Source organism: Olea europaea, unplaced genomic scaffold (assembly GCF_002742605.1).
Source record: "Olea europaea var. sylvestris unplaced genomic scaffold, O_europaea_v1 scaffold2116, whole genome shotgun sequence".
Taxonomy (NCBI): Eukaryota; Viridiplantae; Streptophyta; class Magnoliopsida; order Lamiales; family Oleaceae; genus Olea; species Olea europaea.
In genome coordinates, this window is record NW_019239112.1 from 61,321 (window position 1) to 75,624 (window position 14,304).

Below are 14,304 nucleotides of genomic sequence, written 5' to 3' on the forward strand. Positions count from 1 at the left end.
CATATCAAACTGTGAGGAATAGGACACCCAGAGGGTCCTATTTATAGACCATGAAGGGGTGTGGACGAAATGGTTGAGGCCAAACCATGCACCATTTCCAAACAATGCACCCTTATGAAAAGGTGTCTATTCACTAATGGTTGAGGCCTTTTTCGTAATTTCTCATTCATCCGATATTGGTTTTCGAAATGCCAAATATACCCTTCAATACATGCAGAGAAATCAAAATTCTCTTTCGGGGGCGTTGCCCCCGACCCCCCTCGAGGGGCGCTGCCCCCTCGACCTTCGCGACCTGACCGGGCAGGTCGATCCCCGTTTGTGCGCCCCGAAGCGGCGAAGTGGCAAACAATTTTGCCTAAACGGATTGAGTCGAGCTTTTGAATATTTGGCCGAATTCGATACGAACTTTAATCAATTTTCAATTCTCAATTTATTTAACCAATATCCAACATTATCATCAAAGTTAATTCTGTATAAACCTGTCAAGCTTCCAAGACCTGTTGGCACCGTCCCTGTTAATTTGTTTTCAGCAAAATCAATCAAGCCAAGCCCGGAAACATTTGATATCGAGACAGGTATCAATCCAGTGAAATTGTTTACACCACCAGCAAATACTTCAAGATTTGGAAAGTTGAAACCGATGTCTGGTGGGAGTTCCTCGTGCAAGCGATTCTGGGTAACAGAGAAGTAACTAATAGTTGATATATTATAAATGGAAGCAGGAATTGTGCCAGAGAAATGATTTCCATAAATCTGAAACATTTCCAACCTCGACAAGTGCCCGATTTCTTGAGGTATACTACCCTGAAAACTGTTGAGAGCAAGCACAATCATGAAAAGAGACGAAAAATTTCCTATCCAGGCAGGGAATCCTCCTGTAAGATAGTTATGTCCCAAAGCAAGAACTGTAAGTTCTGTGCAGTGCGTGAGATTAGAAGGAATATTTCCAGTGAAGGAATTGTATGATAAATTAAGATTTTTCATTCTCAATAATCTTCCAATTTCCTGAGGAATATCACCCTGGAAACTGTTCCTTCTCAGGTATATACCTTCGAGAAATGAAAGATTGCCTAAAGAAGGCGGTAATGAGCCAACCAAATTTAAGGATTTCAGGTTTAGAATTCTAACTCTTCCATTGAAGGTATTGCATGTAATTCCAATCCAGTTGCAATGATGAACCGAATCATTCCAGGACGTCATGATCTGAAATGGATCCTGATTTATTCCATTCTTGAAATCCAACAAAGCTTGTCGATCAGTTTCGTTTCCCATTGTGGGCATTGACGAAGAAGTTTGTAGGATTACAATAATGTAAAGAATAGGGATTCTGGGATGGAAATGTGTCGAAAAATACTCCATTTCTTTTACTGAAGCAGAAGCAGATGAATCACAAAGGTGGAAGCAATGAAATGCTTATGTGAGAGTATGATTTATGTTAATAAAATAAGTAAACCTTAAAATGATCAGCAGAAATAGATGTTCACGAAATATTTCTTTCGATTTAAATTACCGCAAGTGTATGGGTCGTGACAAGTAATAAAGTGGACTTTAGAAGTCCGAGTATCGTCCCACAGAGAAAGAGTAGTTCAATTTTATTTATTTTAGCCTTAACCGAAACTAATTGACTTAAGATGAATTTTAAAATTAAAAGCCCTAATTTTGGGAGAAATCCCCAAATTGAAGAACCATAATTTCAAATTAATCCCTAATTACTCAAATTCACTTAACGAATGACTCAATTACGAAATGTTATGAAAATAAATGAAATGTATTGTCAATTTATGAAAATCTATGTAAAACAAATGCACTAGGATCACGAATCCCCAAATAATTATTAAGTAAACCCTAATTTCACAATTTTGATAATCCAATGAGAATTTGACAAATCAATGCTCCTAAATCTATTCAATACTCTCTCTCGAGATGTATTGAACCTATTCTCATAAATCACCCGCCTGTATTTCTATGACGGATGCAATTATACAAGAACGCATGTATTTTTTTTGTGAGCAATTAAAGATTTACATAGGGCATAAGGGTATATTTCTATCCTCTATTGGACCCTATTATTAATTATATATGTCGAGTTTAATCCAATTTTCTCAAACTCAGAATTAAACCACCAAATTCATACAAATTAAGTGCACATTAATTGTGGAAACAAATAAATCAATATAATTCATTCAAATAATCCCATCGAACTATGAATTCAAAGTCATGAAATAACAGGTTTAATAGTAATTACATGGTTCATCGATCGCCTAGTTACAGAAATCTAGCCTATCATGATAAAAATAACAAAATCTTTCAAGTTTTGAATAAAATACATCACCGGGTTATCAAAACTTGAAGAAATCTTGTAAATCTTCGCGTCAGTCCTTGTTCTTGCCTTCAAATCCTCTCCAAAATGAATATTTTTGCCTTCCAATTCGTTCCCCTCGGCTTTTGGACGTTTTTTTTGCTATTTAAACCCGTCGAAATTAGGTTACCAAAGGAGTTGCAATCATATAAGGAAACTGCAAAAATCGGACACAGATTATACCTATGCGACCTCATAGGCATAACCTATGCAACCGCATATGACACGACCCGTCCCGATCACCCCAATGGATCCGACACGTGTTGTGCGCCGATGGTAGATACCAGCGAAGTGCCGGACCCACCACCAAAGCGAACTTGACATGCTTTGACTGTTATAATTTTATAAAAATTTCGATAGGGTTTCCTCTGAAAAATGGACTAAAACCACCTGAAAATAAAATCAAAAATCCCAAACATATACACATACTTTAAAATAGGGTACATCCGCCCATCAAAATACCAATTCTTCAAGTAGTTGTACTGAAAAAGAAATTTACCCTTTTTTTTTACCACCAAACCACTTCATTTCAAAACATACACAAAATATGCAATGGGTATGAGACTTAATACATTTTTGACACAAAATACATTAATCCCCAAAATATATGTTGTACAAATTAACAAAATGAGACATACAAACAATGACACGATGAAGCTCAACTCGTCGAACGGCAGGCTCTGATATGGCTCAACGCAGCTTCCATCTGATAAGAAATGAGGTGACAAAAATATGAGCTTGTGACTCAGTGAGTGGATATTTGTAAAAGTATACTTTAACATTTATAACACCTTTCTGAACACTAGTAGATAGTAAAAATTTCCTTTCACAATATGTTAACTAAAATCTTCATTCTTTCAACTGAATCAACTAAATACTGTAAAATTTATTTCTAAAATCTGATAAGCTATGTAATACTGAAACATCACACCAAAAATGTACCCTGAATAACCATACTCGTGTATCGATTAATCTCGATATACATAGCAAGGTCATTAAATTCTGAAATTCTGGTCATACGCACGCAGAGCTATAAAATGGTCATACACTATGGAAACACATTCACAATAGTGCAGAGCGGGTAAAATCACTATATTGATCATACGCTGTGGAAACACATTTTGCACTAGCGCAGAGTGGGTAAAATAACCATATGAAGTCATACACTGTGGAAACACATTCACACCAGTGCAGACGAGGTAAAATCTCATGGGTACTTTCTGGTGGTTTTTAAAAATAACTTGAAATATTCTGAAATACGTAATATCGATAAAACATGCTAATGAAATGATTTAACTGAACTGAATCAAACTTTAAAAAAAACATCTTATTGTAAATCAAATTTATTCTGAAAATCATGCTATCAAATCAACTGTATGAAATAATAGATTTTCTGATTTAATATAAATTGAATAAATACTTATTGCTGTAAAATTTATTTTCATCCACTCACCCAATACAAGCTACAGACTAGGTCGGTCGATAAGCTTTGCCAATTTCTTTGTCACCACCTGTAATACGTAACAAAATGACTAATCAACTACTATTAAATTAAGAAACTTTAAGATCTACTTCTATAATACTTAACTAAAATTGGTCGATGCTCGAATGAATTTTCCAAATATTCTTTTGATCAATGGAGCTAGTCTCACTTTCTAATCTCTTTTCTAATAACTAATTCATCAACAAAACCTTCTTCCCAAGTTAAAACTAATTTTACTTTCCAATTTAATGAAACTAGTGACCATAATTTCCATCCATCTAATATACATTTGCTCCATAAAATCAACTCCCAAGTGAAATATTCCATTTATATAATCACTTCCACAATTAATTAATTAAAATCCCCAAAATCGGATTCTAGGGTTTCCAAAATTTTCATTGCCTAAACACCTTGTTAAAACTGAAACATAATTAATCCCTAAGCTTGAGCTCCAAATCGTACATATATCACATAAATTTAACATTTTATTATTACATGATAAAACCCTAAAAATTTTAATATAAACCATACTTAATCACCTAAAACAAATGGAAAATTTCAACCCAAACTTGAAGATATCAACCTTACCTTTTTTTTTCCCTCTTCTTTATCTCTTTTTTCTTCTTCTTTTTCTCTTCTTTTTCTTTCCTTCTTGGCCGGTTCTGCTTCTTCCCGTTTTTAGTGCGTGTGTGTGTGAAATTGGGTGAAAATTTGGTCAAATGGTTGAATATATTGTCCAAAACCCAAAATTTGCATAATAAGTCCCTTAACTTCACTTTTTAGTAACATTTAATCCTTTAACTTCCAAAAGTATATATATAAATTCCAAACTTTTAAATATATCCAATTCAACCTTCATATTTTTCCAATTGCAAAATAAACCCAAATAAAATGATTTGGTCAATCAAGTCCCAATAAAAATGATTTATTTCATACAAGTCCTCATTGGACTTGACTTTGAAAATTCCACTATTGACTTTGACTAGATAAAAATGTGGGTTGTAACAGCATAGGTATATGGATTTTGGCATTTTTAATCCCTGGAGGGTTACTCGCGACCGCATAGCTTTTCTACTATGCGACCGTATAGTAGAGTGAACTTCCAAATTGAGTCATTTTGATCCTCAAGTTTCATTCCTTCACTCCTTGACCTTCTCTCTTGTTTCTAGTTGCTCCAATGTTCCATTATAACTTCTAATTTGTGCTTAACTTGATCAATTGCTTGATGTGTTCATCGGATCAACTTTCATATAATTGCAATTTGGTCCCTGAATTTTCATTTTGCTCCAATTTGGTCCTTTTCGGCTCTTTTCTTCTGAATTCCACTATTTCCATAGAATCACCTACATTGCATGAATTCAACAAAATTAAGTCACAATTCAATCATTTTACTTGTATTTAAGTCATGTTTGTGATGTAAATAAGTGTGCAAAAATACACTTATCAAACCCCCTAAACTTACGGCTCTTTTCTCCTGAATTCCACTATTTTCATAGAATCACCTACATTGCATGAATTCAACAAAATTAAGTCACAATTCAATCATTTTACTTGTATTTAAGTCATGTTCGTGATGTAAATAAGTGTGCAAAAACACACTTATCAAACCCTCCAAACTTGAACTATTGTTTGTCCTTAAACAAGATAGTGATATAATTCTGAACAAACATGACTTAACACCTTGCCTTGACTCAGGATTGGACTAAGTAATTGATTTATGAAAATTTATCAGTGCAAAATGAGATCAACCTTTACCTGTTAAGTGCATACTTGACGTGTGTGTGTGGATTCATGCTAACATATCAAGTTCAAGATGAGTTTGAGTCCCAGTCCCAAGTGGTCAAATGTCTCCTTACTCGCTCGAGAGATACACAACCCCCCCCCCCAAACTTATTCTTTTCATTCAATTATCCCGAGATTGTGTTTTAAAAATTATGACTTTCCCTGGCTATAGTTCTCACCCTCTTGTAATTTGGATTAATCTCACTATCACAAGTTCACATGTCAACAAGTGAAGGCTCTGCTAGTTTTTATTGCTTCGACACTCAAGATTAAACTAGGTTACTTGCCTCGCCTCAAAGGTATAGTTTCTTCCACCAAATGTCCAAGGGCTTTTCTTCTTGTTATTGTCTCTTTTTGTTTTTCTCACTTTTCTCTGGTTTTCTAGGTTTTTTTTTATTTTTTTATTATCATCTTCTCATTTGCTTTCTATATAACCCATGTAACGAGCTTTAGGTCGGTGACTCCCAAACCAGTTGGCTTTAGGGCACCAGGTTTTAAACGCTTGCAGGCTTATTCACCCGAGTTATAAAGGCTCGATCATATGACTTTTTATTAACCTCTTTACCTCTTGCTTTCTATATTACCCATGTATCGAGTTTTGGGCCGATGACTCTCAGATCAGTTGACCTTAGGGCACCAGATTTTGAAATATCCTTACAGGCTTACTTGCTCGAGTCATAAAGGCATGAAAAGAAGTGTCTTATTCTCACAAATTAAGTTTATGCCCTTATTTTTCTAGACATCTGGTATCCAAAACCAACCCTCAATTTAAGATTTTCACCTACTCTTCATCCCACTGGTCTAGGCAATCCACACAATAATTCATGCACGGAGCCTCACTTATCTCAATGTTCTCCTATAATAGCTCAACTATCACCAAACTGTCTTAAGGTAGTTTACGAGTTAATTCAATAGAGGGTTATAATTATTTTCCTACTTTATGCTCAAAACCCCAATCACTTACCTAACATGTAAAGCATGAATGGCGTGCATAAAGAATGTCAAGTATTACATCAGCAAGTATTAGTTGGCCTAATTAACACCGACTCCAAAGTTTTGAAATATACCAATCCAATAGTAACATCATAGCCGGCAAGACGATTAAGCTCACACAAGCATACATAAGCATAATCAATATTCACTCACAAGCATGCATCATGTAACAATTAGTCAAATTAAATCTGGATTGTAGAAATGCAATTAATTACATGCCGAATGTCTTCAAATTATGCCACCATCCCCCAAACTTATACAAGACATTGTCCTCAATGCGAAAATTAAAGTTTAGATGGCAGAATTTAAAGAAAATGAGTACAAATGAGGCAAACAATACTCCCCTGATCAATATGGAGGCTGCGATGGGAAGCTAGAACCTGCAGTACCATCAGCTGGAGGTGGAGGTAGGCGTGCCAAGACCTCTCTCATCAGTGCTGACTGCTGTGTCATTTCATCATGGATTCTCTCAACACGTGTTTCCAAACGGCCCAGACGCTCCCAAGTTTCATTTACCCTCATCTGGATGCCACCCACCCTACCTACATACACATTGAGTCGACCGTTCACAGTTTCCATCTCCCTCCTAGCTGCCTGGGCATCCTGGCGAGCAGCACGTGACATATCAGTGGAAATGCGGATGTCACGGTGGGCTGTATGCATCTCAGTCGTCAAAGTCCCCATAGCCTGCTGGAGACTCTGTACGTCTCGACTGGTTCCCGTGGTAGTGGTGAAAATCTGGCGCCACAACTGTGCATTTATCTCAACCTGTGGTGGTGGAGCTTGAGGCATCTATTGTTCTGTGTGCTCGTGACCTTGCTCTTCCTACTGTCTGCACCGTTCAATTTCTTACTTTTTCCAGTGCTTTATCCTGGCTCTGTCTTGAGCCTCCAAGGTACTGCGCTTTATGATGGGGCTGGGTTTGGCAGCCACTTTCCCGGATGCAATATTTATACCAGCAGCTATGCATATTCCGGAGATGAGGCTTGGAAAGATCATTGAGCTGTGCCTGCTCCCAAGGTACTCACATGATGGATCTGATTATAGTAGAGAGTGGCAAGATCAACCTTATTACCTCACACCAAGTGATAAAGGAATCCAGCTGTGGGATCTGTGAATGTGGTCCTGTGAGAGGTCGGCTCAATGTTGTGGCACATAAACAGCCACAGGATGGCTATAGATGGCGTCAGCTCAATCTGGTGCCACTCGGTAGTGGGGAGTGGCCATGCATTTTGTCGCCCCAATGAGATCTCCGCCACTTCATGCCAATTGAAATCACCTGGGATAGGGGTTATGTTGTCCCACGTGAGCTGGTAGTAGTCTTGAATAACCTCGGGTGAGAATGTGATCCATTTTCCCCTGACCCACATCTGATGCAGGTGGTCGGACCCTAGTGTGTCAATTTCTGTATTGAAGTTGGCGTAAAATTCCCCTACCAACAATTCATAAATCCGATGTGGCTGCTCCAATACTTTACCCCATCCACAGTTATGCACCAAAGTGGTCAGCTCGAAATCAGGAAAGTCTTCCAATTTAACAGCCAGCTCTGGTGTCACTGTTCATCAACTCACTATATTTTCATATCGGGCTACTGCCTCGGAAGTAAAAAATCTCTGTATCCCTCCTTCAAGCACTCGAGTATGTGCTGTGCCGGATGATGAGCCAACCTTTTCTTTCCTTTTTGAAGTTCGTTTTGGTGGCATCCTGTAAAGTTGGAAAATAGCTAGCATTAAACATCTTGTTGTACAACGAGAAATCGCATTAAATGAAAAGCATGTAGTTCACAAATCCCCCAAACTTGTTTCAATATGCATGTATACTACCACGATGTGTAATGAACAACGTATGATGATTAGAATAGTATAAATGTATAGCCCATACGAAAACTAAGAAAAATTTGGGTGAACATGCTCATAGTGAAAGGGTTGGAGTCATGATTGAGTGTACACCTTCGGCCCCGGGCACCATCGAGAATTATCAAGATTGTCCCAGGCAACCTTTAGGCATATGAAAGTATGCAATGAGGTCTAGCACATACCCAAATTTCAGCTCAATCGGAGTTCGTTTGGTGTGTCAAATGGTAGTGTAAAATAAGGGACGTGAGCTGCTGTTACATGCAATGACTTAGCTATTTTGTGTGCATGTGTGTTGATGTTGTCTAAGTCACATTGGTTGGTAATACATCACAACGAGTTATTCCATTCATCTAATAGTCATATGCCGTGCTAGATGTTCAGAATTGTATTAGATTACCAAAATGAACATTTTATCGAACAAGTTGTGGGCATTATGAAATCTTCATACATTTGCCAAAAATTACTATGTCACATGGCTCCCCATTTAAAAATCAATTACCAATCTCATACACATTCATCAATCAAATAAAGTCAATGCAACAGGTACCAAAATGCCCACAAATTATCAATGTGGCAATGTATCAAACACTTAGCATGCATTCTTTAGAAGTCCATATAAAACCCAATACTTCAAAATTCGAATTAACCCATAACACAATTGAATTTCAAATAGTACACTCCATCCACCATCTACGCCCCAATCACCTCAAAAACAAATTGAAAATGACCTAAACAAACTAAGCATGATGAAGAAGATTGTCAAAAGTCATACCTTCAAGACGATGTGCTTGAAATGGATGCTTGCCTTGATGAATTTATGCCGAGGTGATTATGAATTTCGTGGGTTTATGTGTGAGATGGGGGTCCCTAGCTGCTCGTGTTCGTGAATTTGGGGGGGGGGGGAGAGAGAGAATGAAGAGTGAATCAGTCATGGCTTTAACCATGGCCGATCCACTTCTATGCGGCCGTTTTTTTTTCAAAAGAAATAAAATAAAACAATGCTTCTTTCCCCAAAAATCCGATTTTTGTCCAAAATTTTTTTTTCAAAAAGAAATAAAATAAAATAAAACAATGCTTCTTTCCCCAAAAAATTCGATTTTTGTCCAAATTTTTTTTTGATAAATGACCCGGCTCTCAACGCCCCCAATTTTTCAAAGACATGCTTTTAAAACATTGACATGTGAAATTTAGAAGACATAATTTGCCTCGAAATGCGTGAATTCCACACTCAACTACCCAAACAACTCAAATCAACCCGAACTCGTGTGTGATACTTAAGGACTCGTGTGAACGGTGCTTGGACTCTTTTAACATGCCTAGATGACCGATGACTACATAACAAAATACTAATTGAATTTGAAAATAAACTTCCTAATCTAATGCAGAAAGCATAATAAAGTAAATAAATAGATAAAAAAGGATACAGTGGGTTGCCTCCCACCCAGCGCTAAGTTATAGTTGATAGCTCGACTTTTCTGCGGCTGCTTCATTCTGGCGTCTCGAGTTGAACGGTTGACTTTCGATTAGAGAAGTCACCGCCCCATTAGTGTTTCAACCTTTGGCCATTAACAGTGAAGGTACCCTTATTCTCATGGCTCACTTGTATAGCCCCATATGGTAGGACTTTTGTAATTGTGTAGGGACCCGACCACCGTGATCGTAGTTTTCCTGGGAATAGCTTGAGTCTCGAGTTATACAGTAGTACTTGCTGCCCCACTTCGAATACTCACCTCTAAATGTACATATCATGCCACTTCTTGGTTCGCTCCTTGTAAAGTTTTGTATTTTTATAAGCCTCCATTCTAAATTCATCCAACTCATTCAGTTGCAGTAGACGCTTTTCACCGGCGGCATTCAGGTCCATATTTAACTGTTTCATAGCCCAATATGCCCGGTACTCCATTTCTAATGGCAGATGGCATGCTTTCCCAAAAACTAGGCGATATGGAGACATGCCTATCGGTGTCTTGAATGCTGTTCTGTAAGCCCACAATGCATCGTCTAGCTTTTTAGACCGGTCTTTTCTAGATGAGTTCACTGTGACTTCGAGTATCCTTTTCAATTGACGATTAGATACTTCAACTTGCCCGCTAGTTTGTGGATGATATGGGATAGGGACACGGTGTTTAACACCATATTTATTTAACAGCTGCTCAAACTGGCGATTACAGAAGTGTTTACCCCCGTCACTGATTATAGCTCGCGGTGTGCCATATCGAGTGAAAATATATTTCTTCAGAAACCTAATTACTGCCTTTGAGTCATTTGTTGGCAGTGCAACTGCTTCCACCCATTTTGATACATAATCCACTGCTACCAAAATATACTGATTTGAGAATGAAGGGAGGAAAGGTCCCATGAAGTCAAAACATTGTAGGCCAGTAGAAACCTGATTGTAGAATCTTTGCAGCTATTTTTGAAGCTCCAAAGTGTCCTGCATATGCGGATGAGTGACAGTGCTCGAGAATCTCATGTACTTCTTCTTCAGGTACGCATCTCCTCACTATCTAATCAGCTCCTCGCCTATAGAGAATTGGATCCTCCGAGAAATAGTATTTTAACTCGGCAAAAAAAAAATTTCTTTGGTGACTGGAGCAGTCAGGTGGTGGAATGGAACTGGCCAAGTAATTGACAATATCTGCGTACCAAGGTGCTTCATCCACTCTCAACATCTGTTCATCCGGGAAGATCTCATTTATATCCACTAAATCTTCCGTCTCCCCAGGTTCTAGTCGGGATAGGTGATCTGCTACTACGTTCTCGGTGCCCTTCTTATCGCGTATCTCAATATCAAATTCTTGCAACAACAGCACCCAACGAATTAATCTCGGCTTTGCATCCTTCTTTGTGAGTAGATACTTTAATGTAGCATGATCAGTATAGACGATGACTTTAGACCCGACGAGATATGACCTGAATTTGTCGAATGCAAATACCACAGCCAATAGCTCCTTTTCAGTGGTTGCATAATTTATTTGTGCATCATTTAGAGTTCTGCTTGCATAGTAGATCACATGAAAAATATTGTTCCTCCGTTGTCCCAATACTGCACCTACAGCGTGATCACTTGCATCACACATCAATTCAAAAGGCAATTCCCAGTCTGGTGCTACAATTACTAATGCTGTCGTAAGCTTTTCCTTTAAAGTATTGAAGGCTGTGAGACAATCCTCATTGAACTCAAAGGTTACATCTTTCATTAGCAAAGCACAAAGGTTTAGTGATTTTCGAAAATCTTTTATAAACCTCCGGTAGAACCCAGTGTGCCCCAAAAAACTGCGAACTCCTTTAACTAATGTAGGCGATGGTAATTTCTCAATCACTTGAATTTTTGCCTTGTCTACCTCAATTTCTTTTGTCGATATCCTATGCCCAAGTACAATGCCTTCCTGCACCATAAAGTGGCATTTTTCCCAATTTAAAACCAGGTTAGTCTCCTTGCATCTCTGTAAGACCAAATTCAAGTGGTTTAGACATTCATCAAATGAAGATTCAAATACTGAGAAGTCGTCCATGAAAACCTCGATAAACCTTTCAATCATATCAGAGAATATTGCCATCATACACCTCTGAAATGTGGCTGGAGTGTTGCAAAGATCAAAAGGCATCCTACGATAAGCAAAAGTACCGTAGGGGCAAGTGAAAGTGGTCTTCTCATGATCCTCTAGTGCGACAGGTATCTGATTATAGCCCGAGTATCCATCAAGAAAGCAGTAGTGTGAATATCCAGCCAACCTCTCTAACATCTGATCAATGAATGGGAATGGGAAGTGATCCTTTCGTGTAGCTGTATTGAGTTTGCGATAGTCAATGCAAACTCTCCAACCCGTAACTGTTCTGGTGGGAATTAGTTCATTTTTCTCATTTTTCACCACTGTGATTCCCCCTTTTTTGGTACCACTTGAACAGGGCTGATCCATGCACTATCCGAAATTGGGTAGATAATTCCTGCATCCAATAACTTCATTATCTCTGTCCTGACCACTTCCTTCATGTTTGGGTTCAATCTTTTTGACTTTCTATGCTAGGCTTGCAATTTTCCTCCATTAAAATTTTATGCATACACAGGGAAGGACTGATTCCTTTAATGTCAGCTATTGTCCAACCAATCGCCGTCTTGTTCTCTCTAAGTATCTTGAGCAGTTTTTCCTCCTCCATCTCACTGACTGTGTTTGAAATGATTACTAGAAGTGTATCTGACTCTCCTAAATAAGCATATCTGAGATGTGGCGGTAGTTGTTTGAGTTCTAAAACTGGCGGCTGCTGAATGGAAGGTAGTGGCTTTTTATTTCCTGTCCCTAGTTTCTCGAAGTGTTTTGTTCGGGCGTATGGCGGGTTTGTCTCCAAAAATCTTGCACATGTTTCAACTTCAAAAGAATTCGACTGAACTGATTGGGATTGTGCAATGCATGTCTCATAGGTGTCAGATGGGCCGTGAAGTAGGAATGTTTCCTGAACTGCTTTATTAATAATGTCAACTTGGTAACAGCTGTCTGATTCTGCTGGCATTTTCATGGCTTTAAATACATTGAAAGACACCTGCTCCTCGCCCAATCTCAAAATCAACTGCCCCCTTTGAACATCAATGAGTGCTCTTCCTGTTGCCAGGAATGGTCTGCCAAGTATCAATGGGATGTCCTTATCTTCTTCCATGTCCAAAATGAGAAAGTCCGCTGGGAATATGAACTTTTTGACCTTGATGAGTACATCTTCAATTATCCCTCTGGGGTGTGTCAGTGATCTATCTGCTAGCTGAAGTGTCACAGTAGTGGCTTTAGTTTCCCCCAAGCCAAGTTTCCTAAAAACAGACAGAGGCATTAAATTAATACTTGCACCAAGGTCACATAATGCTTTATCGAAATAAAATTCACCAATAGTGCAAGGAACAGTAAAACTCCCTGAATCTTTCAGTTTTGGTGGGAGCTTATTTTGGATTCTGGCACTACATTCCTCTGTAAGCATTACTGTCTCATGGTCCTCCAGCTTGCATTTATTTGAGATAATATCCTTAAGAAACTTCGCGTGGCTAGGCATCTGGAATAGTGCATCTGCTAGCGGGATGTTAATATGGAGATTTTTGAAGACTTCTAGGAATTTTTTATATTGTTGCTCCATCTTTTGCTTCTTCAACCGCTGTGGAAAGGGAATCAGAGGCCCGTACGGGTTAACTGTGCTCTTGGCCTTATCCTTTGATTTTTCTAAATCTTCCCTTGGAGTTGATTCCTTTACAGCAATCTCATTTTCAGCAGGGGGGACGTCTCTACAGCCGCACTTGGTCTCTTTACATGGATTTCAGGTAATTGCACTCCATTTCGAGTTGTAATAGCTTTAGCTTGTTCCTTAGGGTTGATCTCTGTATTACTTGGCAAGTTACCAGGCGTTCTGCCAGTTAATGCAATGGCTAATTGCCCCATCTGAGTTTCCAAATTTTTGATGGCTGCATTTTGATTTTGAAGTCTGGCTATCATATCCTCCAGTTGAGGCCTCTTCTCTTGTTGTTGAAATTGTCCCTGTGGCTTGTTCTGATTTTGGTCGCTCCAAGAGAAGTTGGGATGCTTCTTCCAACTGGGATTGAAAGTCTCCCCATATTGATTTTGTTGCTGGCGTTGTCCCCATTGTGCATAGTCTGCTTGCTCAATTCCTTGCATTAGTATAGGGCATTCTGATGTCTTATGTTCAGCTCCACATTCTTCACAATTGTTCTTCTTAACTTGTGATATGCTTTCCACCTTGTGGTATAGAGAATCTATTTTTGCTAATATTGCTGAATAAGCATCCACTTCGTAGACACCTGGAGTTTTCCTTGGGATCGCCCTCTCAGAAGACCACAT

At 38.5% G+C, this 14,304-nt stretch overlaps 2 protein-coding genes across 2 annotated transcripts in view; both read right to left on the bottom strand.

Annotated features, from left to right (window-relative positions):
• Window positions 1-7,409, bottom strand: part of LOC111380265 (probable LRR receptor-like serine/threonine-protein kinase At3g47570) — a 19,793-nt gene extending 12,384 nt beyond the window's left edge. Inside the window, exons 1-2 of the mRNA XM_023003779.1 lie at window positions 6,998-7,409; window positions 480-1,367 (exon numbers count right to left, since the gene is read on the bottom strand). Coding sequence (XP_022859547.1) covers window positions 480-1,367; window positions 6,998-7,409 — 1,300 coding nt within the window. The remainder of the gene's footprint in view (window positions 1-479; window positions 1,368-6,997) is intronic.
• Window positions 7,410-10,980: 3,571 nt separating this feature from the next.
• On the bottom strand, window positions 10,981-14,304 carry LOC111380266. Its single transcript, XM_023003780.1, has 6 exons — window positions 13,958-14,304; window positions 13,361-13,733; window positions 12,538-13,225; window positions 12,148-12,260; window positions 11,552-11,862; window positions 10,981-11,386 (listed from the first exon to the last, which is right to left on the bottom strand). Exons 1-6 carry the CDS (start codon window positions 14,302-14,304, stop codon window positions 10,981-10,983), a joined length of 2,238 nt encoding a protein of 745 aa, XP_022859548.1.

Coding starts and splice junctions, on each gene's coding strand:
- LOC111380266 (XM_023003780.1), bottom strand. CDS start 14,304: ATGTGGTCTTCTGAGAGGGCGATCCCAAGGAAAACTCCAGGTGTCTAC. Junction 11,863..12,147: donor CGGGCTATAATCAGATACCT/GTCGCACTAGAG, acceptor TTTATGGTGCAG/GAAGGCATTGTACTTGGGCA. Junction 11,387..11,551: donor GAATTGCCTTTTGAATTGAT/GTGTGATGCAAG, acceptor CGACAAATTCAG/GTCATATCTCGTCGGGTCTA.